The sequence below is a fragment of the Vicugna pacos genome, chromosome 4 (assembly GCF_048564905.1).
Source record: "Vicugna pacos chromosome 4, VicPac4, whole genome shotgun sequence".
In the NCBI taxonomy this organism is placed as follows: Eukaryota; Metazoa; Chordata; class Mammalia; order Artiodactyla; family Camelidae; genus Vicugna; species Vicugna pacos.
The window spans coordinates 49,914,049-49,929,547 of NC_132990.1; the positions used below are offsets into that span (position 1 = coordinate 49,914,049).

Below are 15,499 nucleotides of genomic sequence, written 5' to 3' on the forward strand. Positions count from 1 at the left end.
CCATGGAGCCACAGAGACCCCCGAGAACTGCTTCCGGGGGTGGAGGTGGGGGTGGCAAGCAGTTCCTTTTCACCTGGCTTCATATTGGCCTTCTGTGTAAGATTTCATCTGCGTCAGTGATCTAGCCCAATCCCCTCACTGTGTGGATAGTTAGGCCCAGAGGGCACATAGTGAGGCAGCCAGTAGTTTGCCTCGTGCTTAGGAGTGTAACATTCAAAGCCAAGTGCTGCAATTCCAGATGTACCACTTACAAATGAATCATTTTCTCTTTCTGAGCCTCAGTGTCCTTATCTGTCAGCTGAAATTGGTAACACTTGTCCTCACAGCAGAGTTGGAAGGATCTGTGGCAGAGATTCCTAGTTCTCTCCCAGTGTCTATCTTCCCATAGTGTCAGAGAAATGGAAGCCTTCAGAATGACCACCTAAAATAAAGACCACATATCCCAGCCTCCTTTGCAGCTACTTGTACCATGTGACTAAGTTCTCATCAATGGGATGAAAGAAGAAGTGTCAGGACAGCTTTGGGGATCCTGCCTCAAAAGCAGCTGGCATGCATACTTTGCCTTTTTGTTTTCATCCCCTCCTCATCCTGCCACCTGAAATATGGATGTGGTAGCTGCCATTTTGAACCATGAAGACAATGCTCACTGCTAAGGATGACCAAGTGGTGAGTTGGAAGGGACGAGTATCCTTGAGAATCATTTATCACCTTCTTAGATGCTTACCTCTGGGCTTCTTTTACGTATTTAGAGAAATCAACTCACCCTTTGTGCGATCCACTTTTATTGGAGTTTCTGTTACTCAGAGCTCTATCTAATCCTTACACACTGCCGTGGGAGCTGATGAAATTAAAAGGTTCTCTCTAACCAAGTCACCCTCCTGCCTTAAAGTCCTTCTGTGCCTCCTCAGGAGAACATTAAAACTCCTTTGCATGACGCTTAAGGTCCTTTGTGATCTGCCCCCTCTTACCACTCCAGCCTTGGCTCTGTCACTGCTCCCTGCCCTGCCCATCATACCCCAGGCACTGGTCAGCAGGAGCTACTCACTGCTCCCCATGCCACCCAAGCTTCCCAACCTCTGGCCTTTTGCACATGCAACTCTGTCTTCGAGAAATGCCATCTCTCCCCCAGCCCTTTTCAGGTATCAAGATTCAGCTCAAGTATCACCTCCTCCAGGAAGCCTCCCTAGACCTTCCCAGGCTTTGTTTTGTTCTGTTTCTTGTTTCTTTTTTCTCTCTTGGCCCCTCAACCATGTGAGGAAGGCACACCAGTTTCCGTGTCTGTCTGATTCCCTAGTCTGTGAGCGAGCTGAGGATGGGGATGGTGCCTGGTTCATCTCTGCACTGCCAGGGCCTCTGCGACAGGGTCGTCATTAACAGGAGCTGAGAGAGGGAGGGCAGATGGATGGCAGACGCTTGCCCATGTGGAAACTGCTGGGTCCGGTGAGGGCTGTGCTGAGGAAATAGTGTTTGAAGTGGAAAGAACTGGAGGCAGAGGTGAAAGTCAAGGGCATCCTGAGCAGCTGCTCTTTCCTGCTGCCCTATTCTGGTCACCTAGGAGTTGAGTACTGCTGGATTCAAGGGGCCCTGGTGCGTCTGTTAGCAAATCTGCACTGTGTGTCGTTAATGGAGGGGCAGCATTTCAGGCTCACTCAGTCAGCAGATGTGTGAAGATATACTTGGCCCCTGCCCATTCTTTGTACTTCAACCATTGCCTCATTATGGCCCAGAACCAGTGAAGATAACAGGATGGGAAAATCAATTAACCAGGTTTCATAAGTGGCATGCATTTGGAGTCCAAAGTTTGTGGTCCGAGGACTCTGCTAAGAATGAATATTATTTAACAGCTTTTCTAGGACTTTCTGGAGCCCTGATCCCCTGTTGGCCCTTTCAGCCATCTCATAGCACCTCCTTTATAAAAGGATTGAGGCTGAGAGAGGAAGTTGCCCAAGGTCACATGGAGAGGCTGGTGCAGGGACCAGGAGCCAAGCTCTTGTTCCAGCCCCCATGCCCTTTGCACAACCCCTGCCCAGTTCTGCCATTGCTGTCCAATAATTAACTGTGGATTTAGAAAGACATGGACCCCTTGGGCCCATTCGTGAAGGTCCTGAAGAGACAGATCTGTTTCAGAGCCTTTGACCCAGGAGGACATACCCTATTGATGTGGTAACACAACCTTTTCTTATTTTTTAAACTCTTTATTATGAGCAAGTTTAAATATACACCAAAATAGAGAGGGAGAGAATATAATGAATCCCCTGTGCCCATCAGCAGCCAGCTTAATAATTATCAACACCTGCTGTTCTTGGGAACATGACTTGGAATTGTCTTTCCCCGAGGAAACCAGAGGAGACACATGTTAACAACCAGAATGATCTTTCCAAATTGCCAACAGGATCATATTAACTCACCTCCTCTTCCTCAGAACTCTAGTAGGATCCTCTGCTGTTGAAAGGAAGACAGAGCAGGGCCCCAACCCTGCCCTCCACAGCCTACCTCCGGACTTCTTTTAAGTGAGAGAAAGATACACTTCTCTCTTGTTTAAGCCATTTTTATTTTGAGTTTCCTCTTACGTCAGTAGTTCACAAATGTGGCTATATATTAGAATCAATAGAGGAACTTAAAAATAAAAGGAAACAACAGCAAAACTCAGACAATCTGTTACAACACTGAGGGAATTCTGATTCGATAGGTCTGGAGTGTTGCTCGGGCATCAGTGCTTTAAAAAGCTGTCCAGACGATGCTAGCACACAAACACAGTTGAGAACCACTGTTTAATCATATGTCTCTGAACTGATCCTAAAGGACACATGGCTCACTCAGCTGAAAGGTCATCTTCTCCTGAGAAGTCCCAGGCAGAGGAACTTGGGGCTCCCTCCTTGTGCTTCCACAGAGCTGGGTGCTAATCTCCATTAGAGGTATATAGTAGTTCATTGCATTCGTTTGGGTTGGGTATGTCTCTCTGCTGTCCTCTGACCTGCTCCAGGTGGGACCATATTAGATTTATGCAGGGTGCCTGCCCCAGGAGTCAGAGTTCTTACTCGGGCCTCCAAAAGTCTACATGGTCTAGTCGCTGCCCATGCCTCCAGCCTTTTCCAGAACCATACACCCCTTCCTGCTTCCTGCTTCTGCCCCGCTTGTCTTCTTTCAGTTCTCTGAATGCACCTTGACCCCTCCCATCTCCAGGCCTGGGCACATGCCTGTCCCTTTTACCTGCAACTTGAACCTGCGTCTTCATTCAGTTGGGCCCTATTTGTCTTTCAGCTCTCATCCTCTGTCCTTGCTACTCAGCATGTGGGCTCCGCACTAGCAGCATTGGCATCACTGGGCCACTTGTTAGACACGCAGAATAGAAGGCATTTCTAGTTTACAAGGTCCTCAGAATATGTAGAACACAATGGGGGCAGTTCTAACTCAAAAATATGATTGGGGTGAAGGCAAGAGAGGAGGTGGTGTTTTTAGAAGAAAGGAATGCTGGGCAGACAAAAGAAATGATGTCCACCATAACTGTGGTGTGTCTACGCAACAGAATACTGTCGGACCCCTTGCCTGCTCTAGCTAGGCCTGAGGCTACAAACCCAAGTGCCTAAAGGGCTATAAATGAGTGAATCAGTGTATTAGTTTCACATTTGTTAGCTGTAACAAATTATCCCAAACTTAGTGGCTTAAAACAACACAAACATTATCTTACAGTTCTGGGGGTTCAGAAGTCTGAAATGAGTGTCACTGGGCTAAAATCAAGGTGTTGGCAGAGCCATGCTCCTTCTGGAGACTCTAGGGGAAAGTTGTTCCCTTGCCTTTTAGCGCTGCTTTCGTTCTTTGTCTGTGGCTGCATCACTCCAACCTCTGCTTCCACCATCACATTTGCGCTGATGTTAACATTCCTGTCTCCCTCTGATGAGGACCCTTGTGATTATACTGGGCGCACCCATGTAATCCAGGTTGATCTCCCTCCAGATCCTTCACTGCAGATGCCCAAGTGCTGCCATAATGTCTGCTTCAATTCCAGTGTTACTTGTGTGCTTGTGTGAGAGCCTTGATTCTAGTCTGAACTCAGACACTCATCTCCTGTGTGATGTGGGGCAAGTCCCACTCCCTTTCTGGGTCTCAGTTTCCTCAGCCATAATCTGAGGGGCAGAGGAAGGGAATCAGCCAGGAAGCCAGGCAGGTGGGAGGGAAACTGGGTTTGTGGTAAAGACTCAGGGCTGGTTTGGTTCGACAACATTCAGATTTAGTTCATGTTCCCAGGGTGTAAATTTCACAGAGTGTAGCGTTTCACTTAAGAGAAAAAGAGGGGAAAACGGGGTACATTTTGGTTTGCTTTTATATTCATCTTTATTTTTAAATATCCATTCCCTGCAACTCCCTCAGTATCTTGACCCAGTCTTCCATCTTCAGCTCAAATGCAGGCAATGGAGGTACCTGCTACAGTCAGTGTAGGATCAACACCCAGTGCAGCTTGCAGGTCTTTTTGTTTGGAGTCTATCTGATCCGCTCATTTTCTCAGAGTCTGGAATCTTCTTCAGTAACTTCCCAGACACATAAGGCTTCAAGATGCTGAAGGATGGAAATAGCTTCTCTTCCCCCACCAGGCCAGTGTAAACACATCCCTGGGTGACATTCCTTGCTGACAAGGACTTGACTATGGTTTGTGTTATCTCACCATTTCCCCTTCAATCCTTTTAGTCCAAACACTCACAGGGGCTCCAGGCTCAACATCCGTTTTAGTGGCCTGGATCTTTTTTTTTTTTTTCCCCAATTAAAAAGCTGAATCTAAAGCATTCTTGAAAAATAGTCAATCCTCTGCAAAAATAATTTGTGCATTTTACCCTGAGCCACTGCACATTCATCCTTCTCTCCAAACCATAAATGTCAAGCACTGTGGAAGGTTTTTATTTTTTTTTTAATTTTTGGATGCTTTTACAAATGCCTTGCAGTAGGACTACTTTGGTGACTTCTGATGCCAGACACAGCGTACCAAGTGTCAAGGGTGGGCCTACTGAATGGGATCTGGATACAGACAAAGCATTCACTTGATAAGTCCCTTTCTGAAAACCATCCATGATGGAGTCATAGAATCCCAAAGACTACTTAGGCTGGTGCTCCCCAAATATAGTTGTGTATCAGAAGCATATAAGGAATTTAATTCCTGGGTCTCAACAAACATCTAATAATTCAGAATCACCAAAGGTAAGGCTAGGGAGATTGGAACTTTTTTTTTCCTTTTATGCTCCCCAGGCAATTCTGATGCACAGCTAAGTTTGGGAACCACTTCTCTAGTTCAGTCCTTATCTGCTACTCTCTTCCATAGGATTTTGCCAAATGGTTTTCTGTCCTTTCTTGTACTCCTCCAGTGATGGGGGGCTTACTACCTTTCAAGGCAGCCCTTCCCACCCATCCTGAGCAAGCTGTGCTTTGTCATAAAGTTCTTCCTCTGCCTCCTATGACTTCCCCTCATGGGTCTGGCTCTGACAGGACCCCACAGGCTGTTTTTGCCATTTAGAGATTTAGAGGGTGCAGTCTAGTTCCTTGAATTCTGAGGGGTGGACATCCCCAGCTCCTTTAGCTACTCCTCACAGGACACAGCCTTCAGCCTCTCCCCCAAGGGGCCGCTTCTTGCTTGCTGCTGGCCTCTCACACCTGCCACAGCTTTCCAAACAGTCTGACCATGTGAAAACTGATACTTTCTTAGTCACGGACTGACTCTATCAGCGAGGCCTGTTAATGACTGACCAAGTAATCCTTAAATCAGTCCACCATGGCGTGCCATGCCAAGTGCCAAACGGGTGCCAGGCTGGCTGTGTGCTGTCGGGGAGGCAGAAGGGGCTTTGCAAAGGGCCACACGGTTGCTGGGAAAACATAAGCATAAATGTGGCAAGATGTAGTGCTCTTAGTGAAGAACTGAATTTTGCAGCAAGGACTGTGAACATCCTAAGGATGACATGGTAACAAAAGATTACATAGAGATGTAGTTTAAGGAATGGGTTAGGTGACTCAGTCAGGTTCAAGCAGGAAAATGTGAACATTCTAAATATGTAGAGAGGTAGAGATTTAATACAGGTGTCAGGTGCTGACAAAATCGCTGGCAGGGCCAGAGGAAGAATCAGAGAGGGCTAAACCTTCAGGACTAACTTCCAGAATGAGAGGGATGTGTCCCATCCGCCTAGTACTCTCTCTGTGCCACTTCTGGAGCTATTCAGCTCAAGACACAACCCTGCAGTCAAGATTCAAAGAGCAGGGAGCTGGAGTCAAGGAGCTGTAGCCACAGCAGCCACCCCACACCTAGGAAGTTGGAGACAGAATGAGGAACATTGATGCAGAAAATCCTCACACTTCTGCCATTGTGCTAGTAATGCTCCAAATGGGCAGGACTATACCCTCCACCTTCCACATCTTGCAGGGGTACTGCTAATCGGCACCACCTGGTTCACTCTAACTGCAACCAAGGCTAGGAAACAGCTCTTAGCTTCCCAGTCTCCCTGACCATAAGGAGGGTGCAGTGAAGTGAGTATGAGATGCGGTTTCAGGATTTAGCATCCTTTATGGCAACAAGATGGAGGCAATCTAAATGTCCATCAACAATTCGTCCTACCGTGGGATTCTGTGCTACCCTGGGGAGGATGATGTTAATTAGTGACAAGAAAAGTTTCATAATATATTACTAAGTTTAAAAAAAAAAGCAGGCAGCAAAATAGAGGTCACCATATGATTTCATTTTTATTAAACGAATTTTTGAAAAATGTGAAGGGAAAAATAGCAGCGAGATGAATGGCAACTTTTGGGTGAAAAACCTGAAGGTAATTTTTTTTCTTTTACCCTTTTCTGTATTTTCCAAGCTTTCTACATTCTGCATATATTCTTTTTGTCCTTAGAACCTCCCCCAAAATGCAGTTTTTAAAAGCACAAATATAAAATCAACTGGGGAAAAGAGCAGTGAAGCGAGGGGAAAAAGTGAGAGAGGGGAGGCACAAAAGAAGTTGAGAGGCTCAAGGATGCATCGTGTGGGAGGGAGAAATGCAAATACAGTTGGGATCCAGTCTCCCACTGGTGCTGGTGTGTGCCCTGGGAAGTCCTGCCTGATTTTGGGCCTTTGTTTCTGCACGCAGACAAGCCCAGGGCCTGGTGGGGAGAAGAGGCCTCGGCCGCGGGGCAGGGTGTCAGCCGCCCCCAGGTGCAGGTGGGGCGTCACTGGAGGCTGAACACTCTAACTGAGCGGAGGCGGGGCCTCCGGCGAGCACCCCGCCGGGAGACAGACTCGATTTAGGAGAGCCCAAACCCGCAGCCGAGAGCGTGAGCCCCAGCCTCTTGCAGGTAACTAGCCCCCTTCTCTCCTTTCCGGGTTCCCCCTCCACCCATCAGGCCGCAGCTCCCCTCCCTGCGATGGAGGCTTCCTCTCCGGGTCTCAGCTTCCCAATCAGGGGGCTGGCCTTTCGGGCCTGGCGTGCGCGGTAGGAACCTTTTCACACTTCCCACCCCTCCCCTGGTAATGGGGTCCCGGAACCGCGCCTGGGGGGCACAGATGACGCCCCGCCCTCCAAACCTTCCCTGTTAGCTCCACTTCGTTACTCCCGCCCACCGGGCCCTCTGCAGCATAGGGCCTCTGGCAGTAGCCGGGAGGCCAGAATGCGCACCCCCTCCCCGCAGGATGGGTGAGTTGGGCACTACCTGGTCCTCGATGACCCAGAAGGTTTGGTCCATGGCACAGTGGGCGCCAATACAGGGAACCGTAAGAAAATGCCCATAGTAGGGAGGAAACACAAAGCTAGTATTAACGAGTCCAAACTTGTTCTGCTCGCTGCTCGATAGGCCAATAAATCCGGAGACCAGGTGTTGGGGCAAGGAATAGTGACTTTATTTGGAAAGCCAGCAGATCAAGAGAATGGCAGTCTAATGCCTTGGAGAACCATCTTACTCAAGTCACAATACAGGCTCTTTTTATACAAGAAAAGGGAAGGGGGTGTAGTTGCTTGGTGTAAACTTCTTGCTGTAGGAATTCTTTGTTCTTGCAGCTTTTCACGTGGGCCAGCTCATGTGCTCCTGCAAAACCTCCAACAAAACAAATGTTATTCTCTATTCTGCAATTTATCTTTACTTGAGTGCAGAGCTAGCAAGACTAAGCCTAGAAAACAGGGCACAGGGTTAAAGCCAAAGGAACAGATCTAATATGGAGTCAGATTTGTTCTTTTCTATTACACTGGGGCTGTGGGAATCAGGCTGAGGCTCCTATTCTTACTTGCTGTGTGTCTTCACTGAGCCCCTGAACCTCTCTGATCTCTATCCTTCTTTCAGAATGGGAATCATTATCTGCCCAGATTCCCCCCTCCCTTGGGGTGGGGCGCTGTTGGGAGGCTCGATGAGTTAACTGCTGAGATGCTGACCTGCAAACTGTAAAGCATGGTGTACTGTGAGCAGTGCTCTTCCCATATGCAGGTGGAGGTGCCAGTGCAGACCCCACGTAGGTCCCCTAAAGTAGGAACAGCCTTGGCTGGGCATGAAAGACTTGCCAGCTTGGGTCTGTGACCACCCCTCCCGCCTTGTCTAGCCTCCAACTCCCACCTCTCCTGGGACCCCTCCCTCCTCAGACCCAGGCCTGTTGGATCCAAGGCTCCTTCTGCCCCCGAGCAAAGTGGGCCCTGCGTGTACCCCTGACAGATCTGCTGTCTCAGCTTCCTTCCAACGGACAGCTTCTGGGGCAGCATTGATTGGTGTAGGGCAGGGGACCTGGCCTGGGCCTTGCTTTCCTGGATGAGTTCTTTGATCCTCTCCCAGCCCGGTGGTGAATGGTTGGGGTGCTGGGGGTGAGGGTAGGGCAGGTGCAATTCCCTTTTGCTGCTGGGTGAGGCAGGGCTCAGGAGAGACAGCAAAGGTGGAGAGATTGATGTCCTGGCTGGAGAGTAACTTCAACGAATCTAGGAACTTTATTTTTTTTTTCATTTTTCTTTCTTTCTTTTTATTGAGATGTAATTGACATGTAGCATTATATTAATTTTAGGTGTACAACATAATGATTTGATATATGTACCGAATCTAGGAACTTTATACACCATTTAAATTTCGTTGAATAAATTTTACAGACTGTTTAAATTTTATAATTGTTGTTTTAGTAAAGTCTATACTATTTTCAGACTTGCAGGCAACAGTAAACAGAGCCTGTTTTCCAGCTGGGGGTCTCGCTGCACTCCTAGGAAGCTGAGACCAGGAAGCCTGAGGGGTCTGCGTATACTGCCAGCTCTGATGGCCTAGGTGGCATGTGCTAAGCTTTTTATATGCACCACCTCACTCAGCTTTAGCCCTATGTGGCATTTCACATGTGAGGAAACAGGCTCAGAGGTCAAGTGAAGGAAGCCTCTCTCAGAGACCAACCTGTCCCTGAGTCTGTTTGAGTCTACTCCACTCAGATCAATTAAACAGCCTTAGTGGATATGTCGATGTTTCTTCAGTATGCCATTTAATAACTGTCTTTTGAGCAGCTGCTCTTTCTTAGGCATAATTCCAGGCATCAGGGACATTGCAATGAATGAAATAGGACAAAAGTCCCTACCCTCATGGAGCTAACGTTTTATTAGGGGGAGGCAGACAATGAGTGTGTACATAGAAGTGTGTACACCTACTCTTTGGTGGGTCAGATGAGAAAAAATAAGGCGTGGTGTGGGGAATAGAGAGTGATGGAGTGAGGAATGTTGCAATTTTATAAAGGATGGTCAGGGAAGGACTTACTTAAAAGGTGACACTTGAGCAAAGACCCAGAAGAGGTGAGGGAGTGAGCTGGAGGATAGATCGGACGTGACAGTTGGACTAGAGAGCTCTTCCTGGCCTTTGTACCCCTTTCTACCCACGTTTCCAGAGGTGACATACTTTTATGCTAGAATCTTGGGACGTCTGAGCTGGTGGGCCTTTGGGGGCCCTTGTTCCCTTCTGCTGTTCACTCTGGCTGCTGTCCTGCTCCAGAGCACAAAGCATGCTGCGCTTCTGGTGCCCTGGCTGCGCGTCCTGACCACCCTGTACTCCTCAGCAGCAGCCCTCCCAAGCCCCATTCTGAACCTCCACATTCACTACAACCTGAGTGGCAAGATGCAGTCAGCAAGAAGACCTTCCCGGCAGTCAGCCCCACCACCAGGGAGGTCATTGGCCACGTGGCTGAAGGGGACCAGGTTGATGTGGATCGGGCAGTGAAAGCAGCCCGCGAGGCTTTCTGCCTAGGGTCTCCATGGCGCTGGATGGATACCTCAGAGCGGGGTCAGCTACTGAACAACCTGGTCAACCTCGTGAAGCGGGATAGTGTCTACTTGGCCTCACTGGAGACCCTGGACAGTGGGAAGCCTTTCCAGGAATCTTATGTCTTGGACCTGGATGAGGTCATCAAGGTTTAACGGTACTTTGCCGGCTGGGCGGACAAGTGGCATGGCAAGACCATTCCCATGGACTGCGAGCATTTCTGCTTCACCGAGCATGAGCCCATTGGCGCCTGTGGCCAGATAATCCCATGGAACTTCCCCTTGGTCATGCAGGGCTGGAAGCTCACCCCGGCAATTGCCATGGGCAACATTGTGGTCATGAAAGTCGCAGAGCAGATCCTGCTTTCTGTCCTGTACTTGGCCTCCCTCATCAAAGAGGCAGGCTTTCCCCCTAGGGTGGTGAACATCATCACAGGCTACGGCCTGACAGCAGGAGTGGCCATCACCCAGCATGTGGATGTTGACAAAGTTGCCTTCACCAGCTCCACCAAGGTGGGCCACCTGGTCCAGAAAGCCACTGGTGATTCCAACCTCAAGAGAATCACCCTGGAGCTGGGTGGGAAGAGCCCCAGCATCAAGTTGGCCGATGCCGACATGGACCATGCCATGCAGCAGTGCCACAAAGCCCTGTTCTTCAACATGGGACATTGCTGCTGTGCAGGTTCCTGGACCTTCATGGAGGAATCCATCTATGACAAGTTTCTCGAGAGAACCGTGGAGAAAGCTAAGCAGAGGAAAGTCGGGAACTCCTTTGAGCTGGACGTCCAGCAGGGACCCCAGGTGGATAAGAAGCAGTTTGAACGAATCCTGGGCTACATCCAACTTGGCCAGAAGGAGGGGGCAAAACTGCTCTGCGGCGGGGAGCGTTTCAGAGAGCGCAGCTTCTTCATCAAGCCCACGGTCTTTGGTGGTGTGCAGGATGACATGAGGATTACCGAGGAAGAGATCTTCAGGCCTGTGCAGCCCCTGTTCAAGTTCAAGAAGATTGAGGAGGTGATTGAGAGGGCCAACAACACCAGGTATGGCTTGGCTGCCGCAGTGTTTACCCAGGACTGGGATAAAGCCATGTACTTCACACAGGCATTCCAAGCTGGGACAGTGTGGGTAAACACCGACAACATTGTCACCTGCCACGTGCCATTCGGAGGCTTTAAGGAATCTGGCAATGGGAGGGAGCTGGGGGAGGATGGGCTTAAGGCCTACACAGAGGTGAAGACAGTTGCCGTCAAAGTTCCTTAGAAGAACTCTAAGAATGTCTACCAAGGAGACCCAGCTTTTGTCCAAGGATGCTGCAACCACCTGCCTGTGGTTGCCAAACAGGTTTTCAGCCATGGACCCCCTTTATTTGTCCTAAATGAACTCTTAGAGGAAACCTCAACAAATAAAGCAATTAAAATGGGAGCTGCTCTAGTTAAAGCAGGGGTAGGGGTTGGGCTCAGAGTGGAATCCATCTGCACCCCAGCCCCGTTGGTGGCCCTGTGTTACTTCCATGAAACCTTAGGAGTCTCTGGAAGACAGATTAAAAACCACTGATCTGGACAATGGCTTTAAGTTCTTCCTGCTGATCCAAGGACTTCCCGGTGGAAGTCTTCACTGATGTCTTAGAGGGTATCACAGACGTGGGATTGGAAGGCACTAGGAGTTTTAAAGTAGGCCACATAATTTTGGCCCCATTCTTCAGTGATGTACCCTAAAAATCAAGGGTGCTTTTCCAAGTACCAGTTGCTGGCTGGTTTGCTTGCTTGCATTGCTACTGATTTTGCTTAATTCGAGGGAAGGGGTGAAGAGAGAATGCATTTACATAACCATTCCTTTAAAGCAAGCTCAGACAGCCCTAATGTCCATCAACTAATGAGTGGATAAACAAAATGTTTTCATGGAATATTTCTTGTACTGTTCAGCCTTAAAAAGGAAAGAAGTACCGACACGTGCTACAACATGGATGAACCTTGAAACCATTATGCCAAGTGAAAGAAGCCAGACATACAAGGCCACATATTGTGTGATTCCATTTATATGAAATATCCAGAATAGGCAAATCCATAGAGACAGAAAGTATATTAGTGGTTGCCAGGGGCTAGAGGAGGAGGGAATGGGGAGTAACTGCTAATGGGCATGGGATTTCTTTGGGGGAGGTTTTGAAATGTTCTGGAATTAGTGGTGATGGTTATACAACTTTGTGAACATACTAAAATGCACTGAATTACACACTTTAAAAAGGGTGACACAACATTGTAAAATGACTATAACTCAATAAAAAATGTTTAAAAGGGTGAATTTTATGCTATGTGAATTAATTTCAGTTAAAATAAAATAACCTCACACATCATGTTTGCAAATCAATTTTGTATCCATATTCTCTTGCAGCTGAACATTTTAGAGTCCTGGGGATGGAAGGGACCCTGATTGTCCTCCAGTTAGCCCCTAGCCGGGTGCAGAAGTCCCTTCCATGATGTTTCTAGTTTTGATTTTGTTTTCCCTTGGCTGGGTGACAAAGTGCAATGTTAAGACTCACAGAGAAAAGTGTGTGCTGGGTCCTACCCAGAGCGAGTCCATTTCAGGTCATTTCAAGGCTCCTACTGGCGTTGTCCCTCCAACCCCCACCAAAACACACCTCCCCTCAAGCTATGCTTAGCATCAGGGCCATCCAGACTTGCTAGGGTTTTCGGAGTTTAAAACCTGAGAATTCAGTATGTTTGCTACTAGTCTTACAACTCTAGTCCCCAACTGATGGGACTGAATCCAAGCCAGCCAGACCATGATCCAGAAACAGAGCTGAGCCACTCTCTCCTTGTCATCCATCTTTCTAGACCGTGTTCTCATAACTCACCATACTTTTAGGTCTTGTCAATGACACCAGCGTCATCTCTTTAACATCCTGATCTCACCTAGGCATCGAGACTGTTTGGTCAATACCTCACCGCGGATTTCGCTTGAAACTGCTTTCTGAGGATTCAAGGTCTGTTTGGTTCCCTCATCGCCCCTTCCCAGGACCTCCTTTCTAACCATTTGCCGAGGGCTGTGGTGACTAACTGTCCCTCAGAGTGCACTTTCCATCTATCTTCCTTGGAGGCTATTGGCACTTTGGACAATAGTGCACGTTTCTCATGAAGCGGGCAAGGAGTGAGTGGGTGGATGGGTGGATGGGATCTCTAATGATTAACAAATAATATCCCATTTTTTAAACAGATCCATTCCTCATTGGCTTCTCAGTACTTCTAAATCAAAGAGGAATTTTGTAGAGGGTCTCCCAGTGCCGGGTGGGACTGGGAAAGGACGATCTCTGCCTCCCTCATTTCAATCCCTGAAATTCTGAGATTGAGGAGTCAGACAGGTCAGATTCCCAATCAGCTCAGCCCCGCAACCCCTCTGTAATCATTACCATCGCTCTGAATGCAGGCAGGTGTGAGCAGGGAGGCTGAATCGGGCATCATTATTAAGTGTAGTGCCTGTACGACTTCACTTGGTGATAGATGTTGCAGTTTGCCCCCCTCCCCATTCAGCAGACTTACACCCAGTGCTTAGTTTGTCAATCACTGTGCCTTACATGTCATTGAAGCCTTACAACAATCCTATCAAGTAGGCAGTGGGGTTTTACCCTTTTCTTCACATGCGGAAATGGAAGCTGAGAGGTTTTGTATGCAGCTCATTTGGAGTTACTTCCCAGGTGCCTACACTATGGGCCGGAAAGGGATGTGATATTGTGATTTATAATAAGTATATATTCGGTCTTCACCTGATTCTGGCAGAGCTCCTAAAACTCTTGGAATTTCCTAAGTGACAAGAGTGATAAAGGTATCTTTTGTTACATTAATGATGTGATTTTGGGGGTCTAAGGATGAGGGCTTACTGCCATGAGAACCAACTTTGAAATTAGAGGGTAGGAGGATTCAGTCCCACCCCCATGTCCTCCCAGGAGGTGAGAGGGGCTAGAGGTTCAATCAACTGCCAGTGGCTAATGATTTAATCAATCATGTCTGTGTCCTGAAGCCTCCATAAAAACCCAAAGGGCTGGGTTCAGAGAGCTTCCTGGTGGGTGAACACGTGGAGATTCCAGGGAGAGAGGTGCACTTGGAGAGAGTGTGGAAGCTCTGCACCCTGTCCCCATGCACCTCGTCCATCTGGCTGTTCCTGAGTTACATCCTCTTATTATAACCTGGTAATCTAATAAGTAAAATGTTTCCTGAGTTCCAATAGCTGCTGTAGCAAATTAATTGAACCCAAGAAAGGAAGCGGTCATGGGAACCTCCAATCTGAGCTTTGTCAGTGGAAGCACAGGTGACAACCTGGACTTGTGACTGGCATCTGGAGAGGGGGATGTGGGTGGGGTGGGGAGAGAGTCTTGTAGGACTGACCCCTGACCTGTGGGACCTGACACTGTCTCCGCGTAGATAGTGTCAGAGTTGAGCAGAAGTCTGCATCCTGCTGGTGTCTGAGAATTGCTTGTTGGGGTGGGGAACCCTGCTTCCTGAGCAACATACATGTTGGAAATGGGTCCAGAAGACGGGGAAGGGTGGGGGCAAACTAAGAGCATATCGAATCAAACTCCAAAGCCTGAAGAGCCCACAGCAATGCTGAACGAGCCCAAATACCCAGTCTTTCCGCTGGGTCCACTGGGGCTGCTGCTCCATCACTCTGCTTCTCCAGATCAGATCCCAGGTTGCAGGCCATTTAAGAACTTGTTTGAGTTGGCTCTATTCTGCGTGTGAGGCTGACCTCTGGTGGTCACTTTGTTAATTAATTTGAAGGCTGAAGTACAGGCTCTCAGCGGGTTGCAGGGAAAGAGAATTGAATGAGGCCATCTCTGTCCTGCAGGGGTTCATGGTCTGGCAGGGGCATATTTACAGAACAAAGTGAAAAGTGCTGTGATAAGTAGAAGTAAAGAAGTCATGAAGCCACAGAAAGAAAAATATTAAGTACCCACAGTATTAATAAGGTACCTGCAATATTGTTCGTTATCATTTAGTGCTTCTGATTACCCTCAGGGGACTCATTAGTACCATTCCACACTTGGTAAATAAACATGGATGCCCAGCCATGTTCAGCTAGGAAGTTGAGCCAGGACTCAAACTCAGTTCTTCCAACTCTGTCCACTGCCCCCAGCTCAGTCCAAGGGAAAGGCCCAATGGGAGGAGCACAGGATTCTGCAGGATGAGCAGGAGGTAACCAGGCAGAGGGATGCAGGAAGGGTGTTTCTGGGAGAGGGAAGGGCATGGAGTCTGTGAGAATGCACAGAGGGAGTGAGGAATGGTGTGAGGAAGGGAGGC

General features: G+C 48.3%; 1 protein-coding gene and 1 long non-coding RNA gene across 3 annotated transcripts in view; both read left to right on the forward strand.

Moving 5' to 3' along the window:
* Positions 1-15,499, forward strand: part of LOC140696089 (uncharacterized) — a 215,847-nt gene that overhangs the window by 193,720 nt on the left and 6,628 nt on the right. The window lies entirely within an intron of this gene.
* ALDH1B1 (aldehyde dehydrogenase 1 family member B1) lies at positions 7,130-12,543 on the forward strand. Its single transcript, XM_072959776.1, is given in 2 exon segments — positions 7,130-7,308; positions 9,946-12,543. A coding segment is annotated over 1 exon segment (1,551 nt). The 5' UTR covers positions 7,130-7,308; positions 9,946-10,214; the 3' UTR covers positions 11,766-12,543.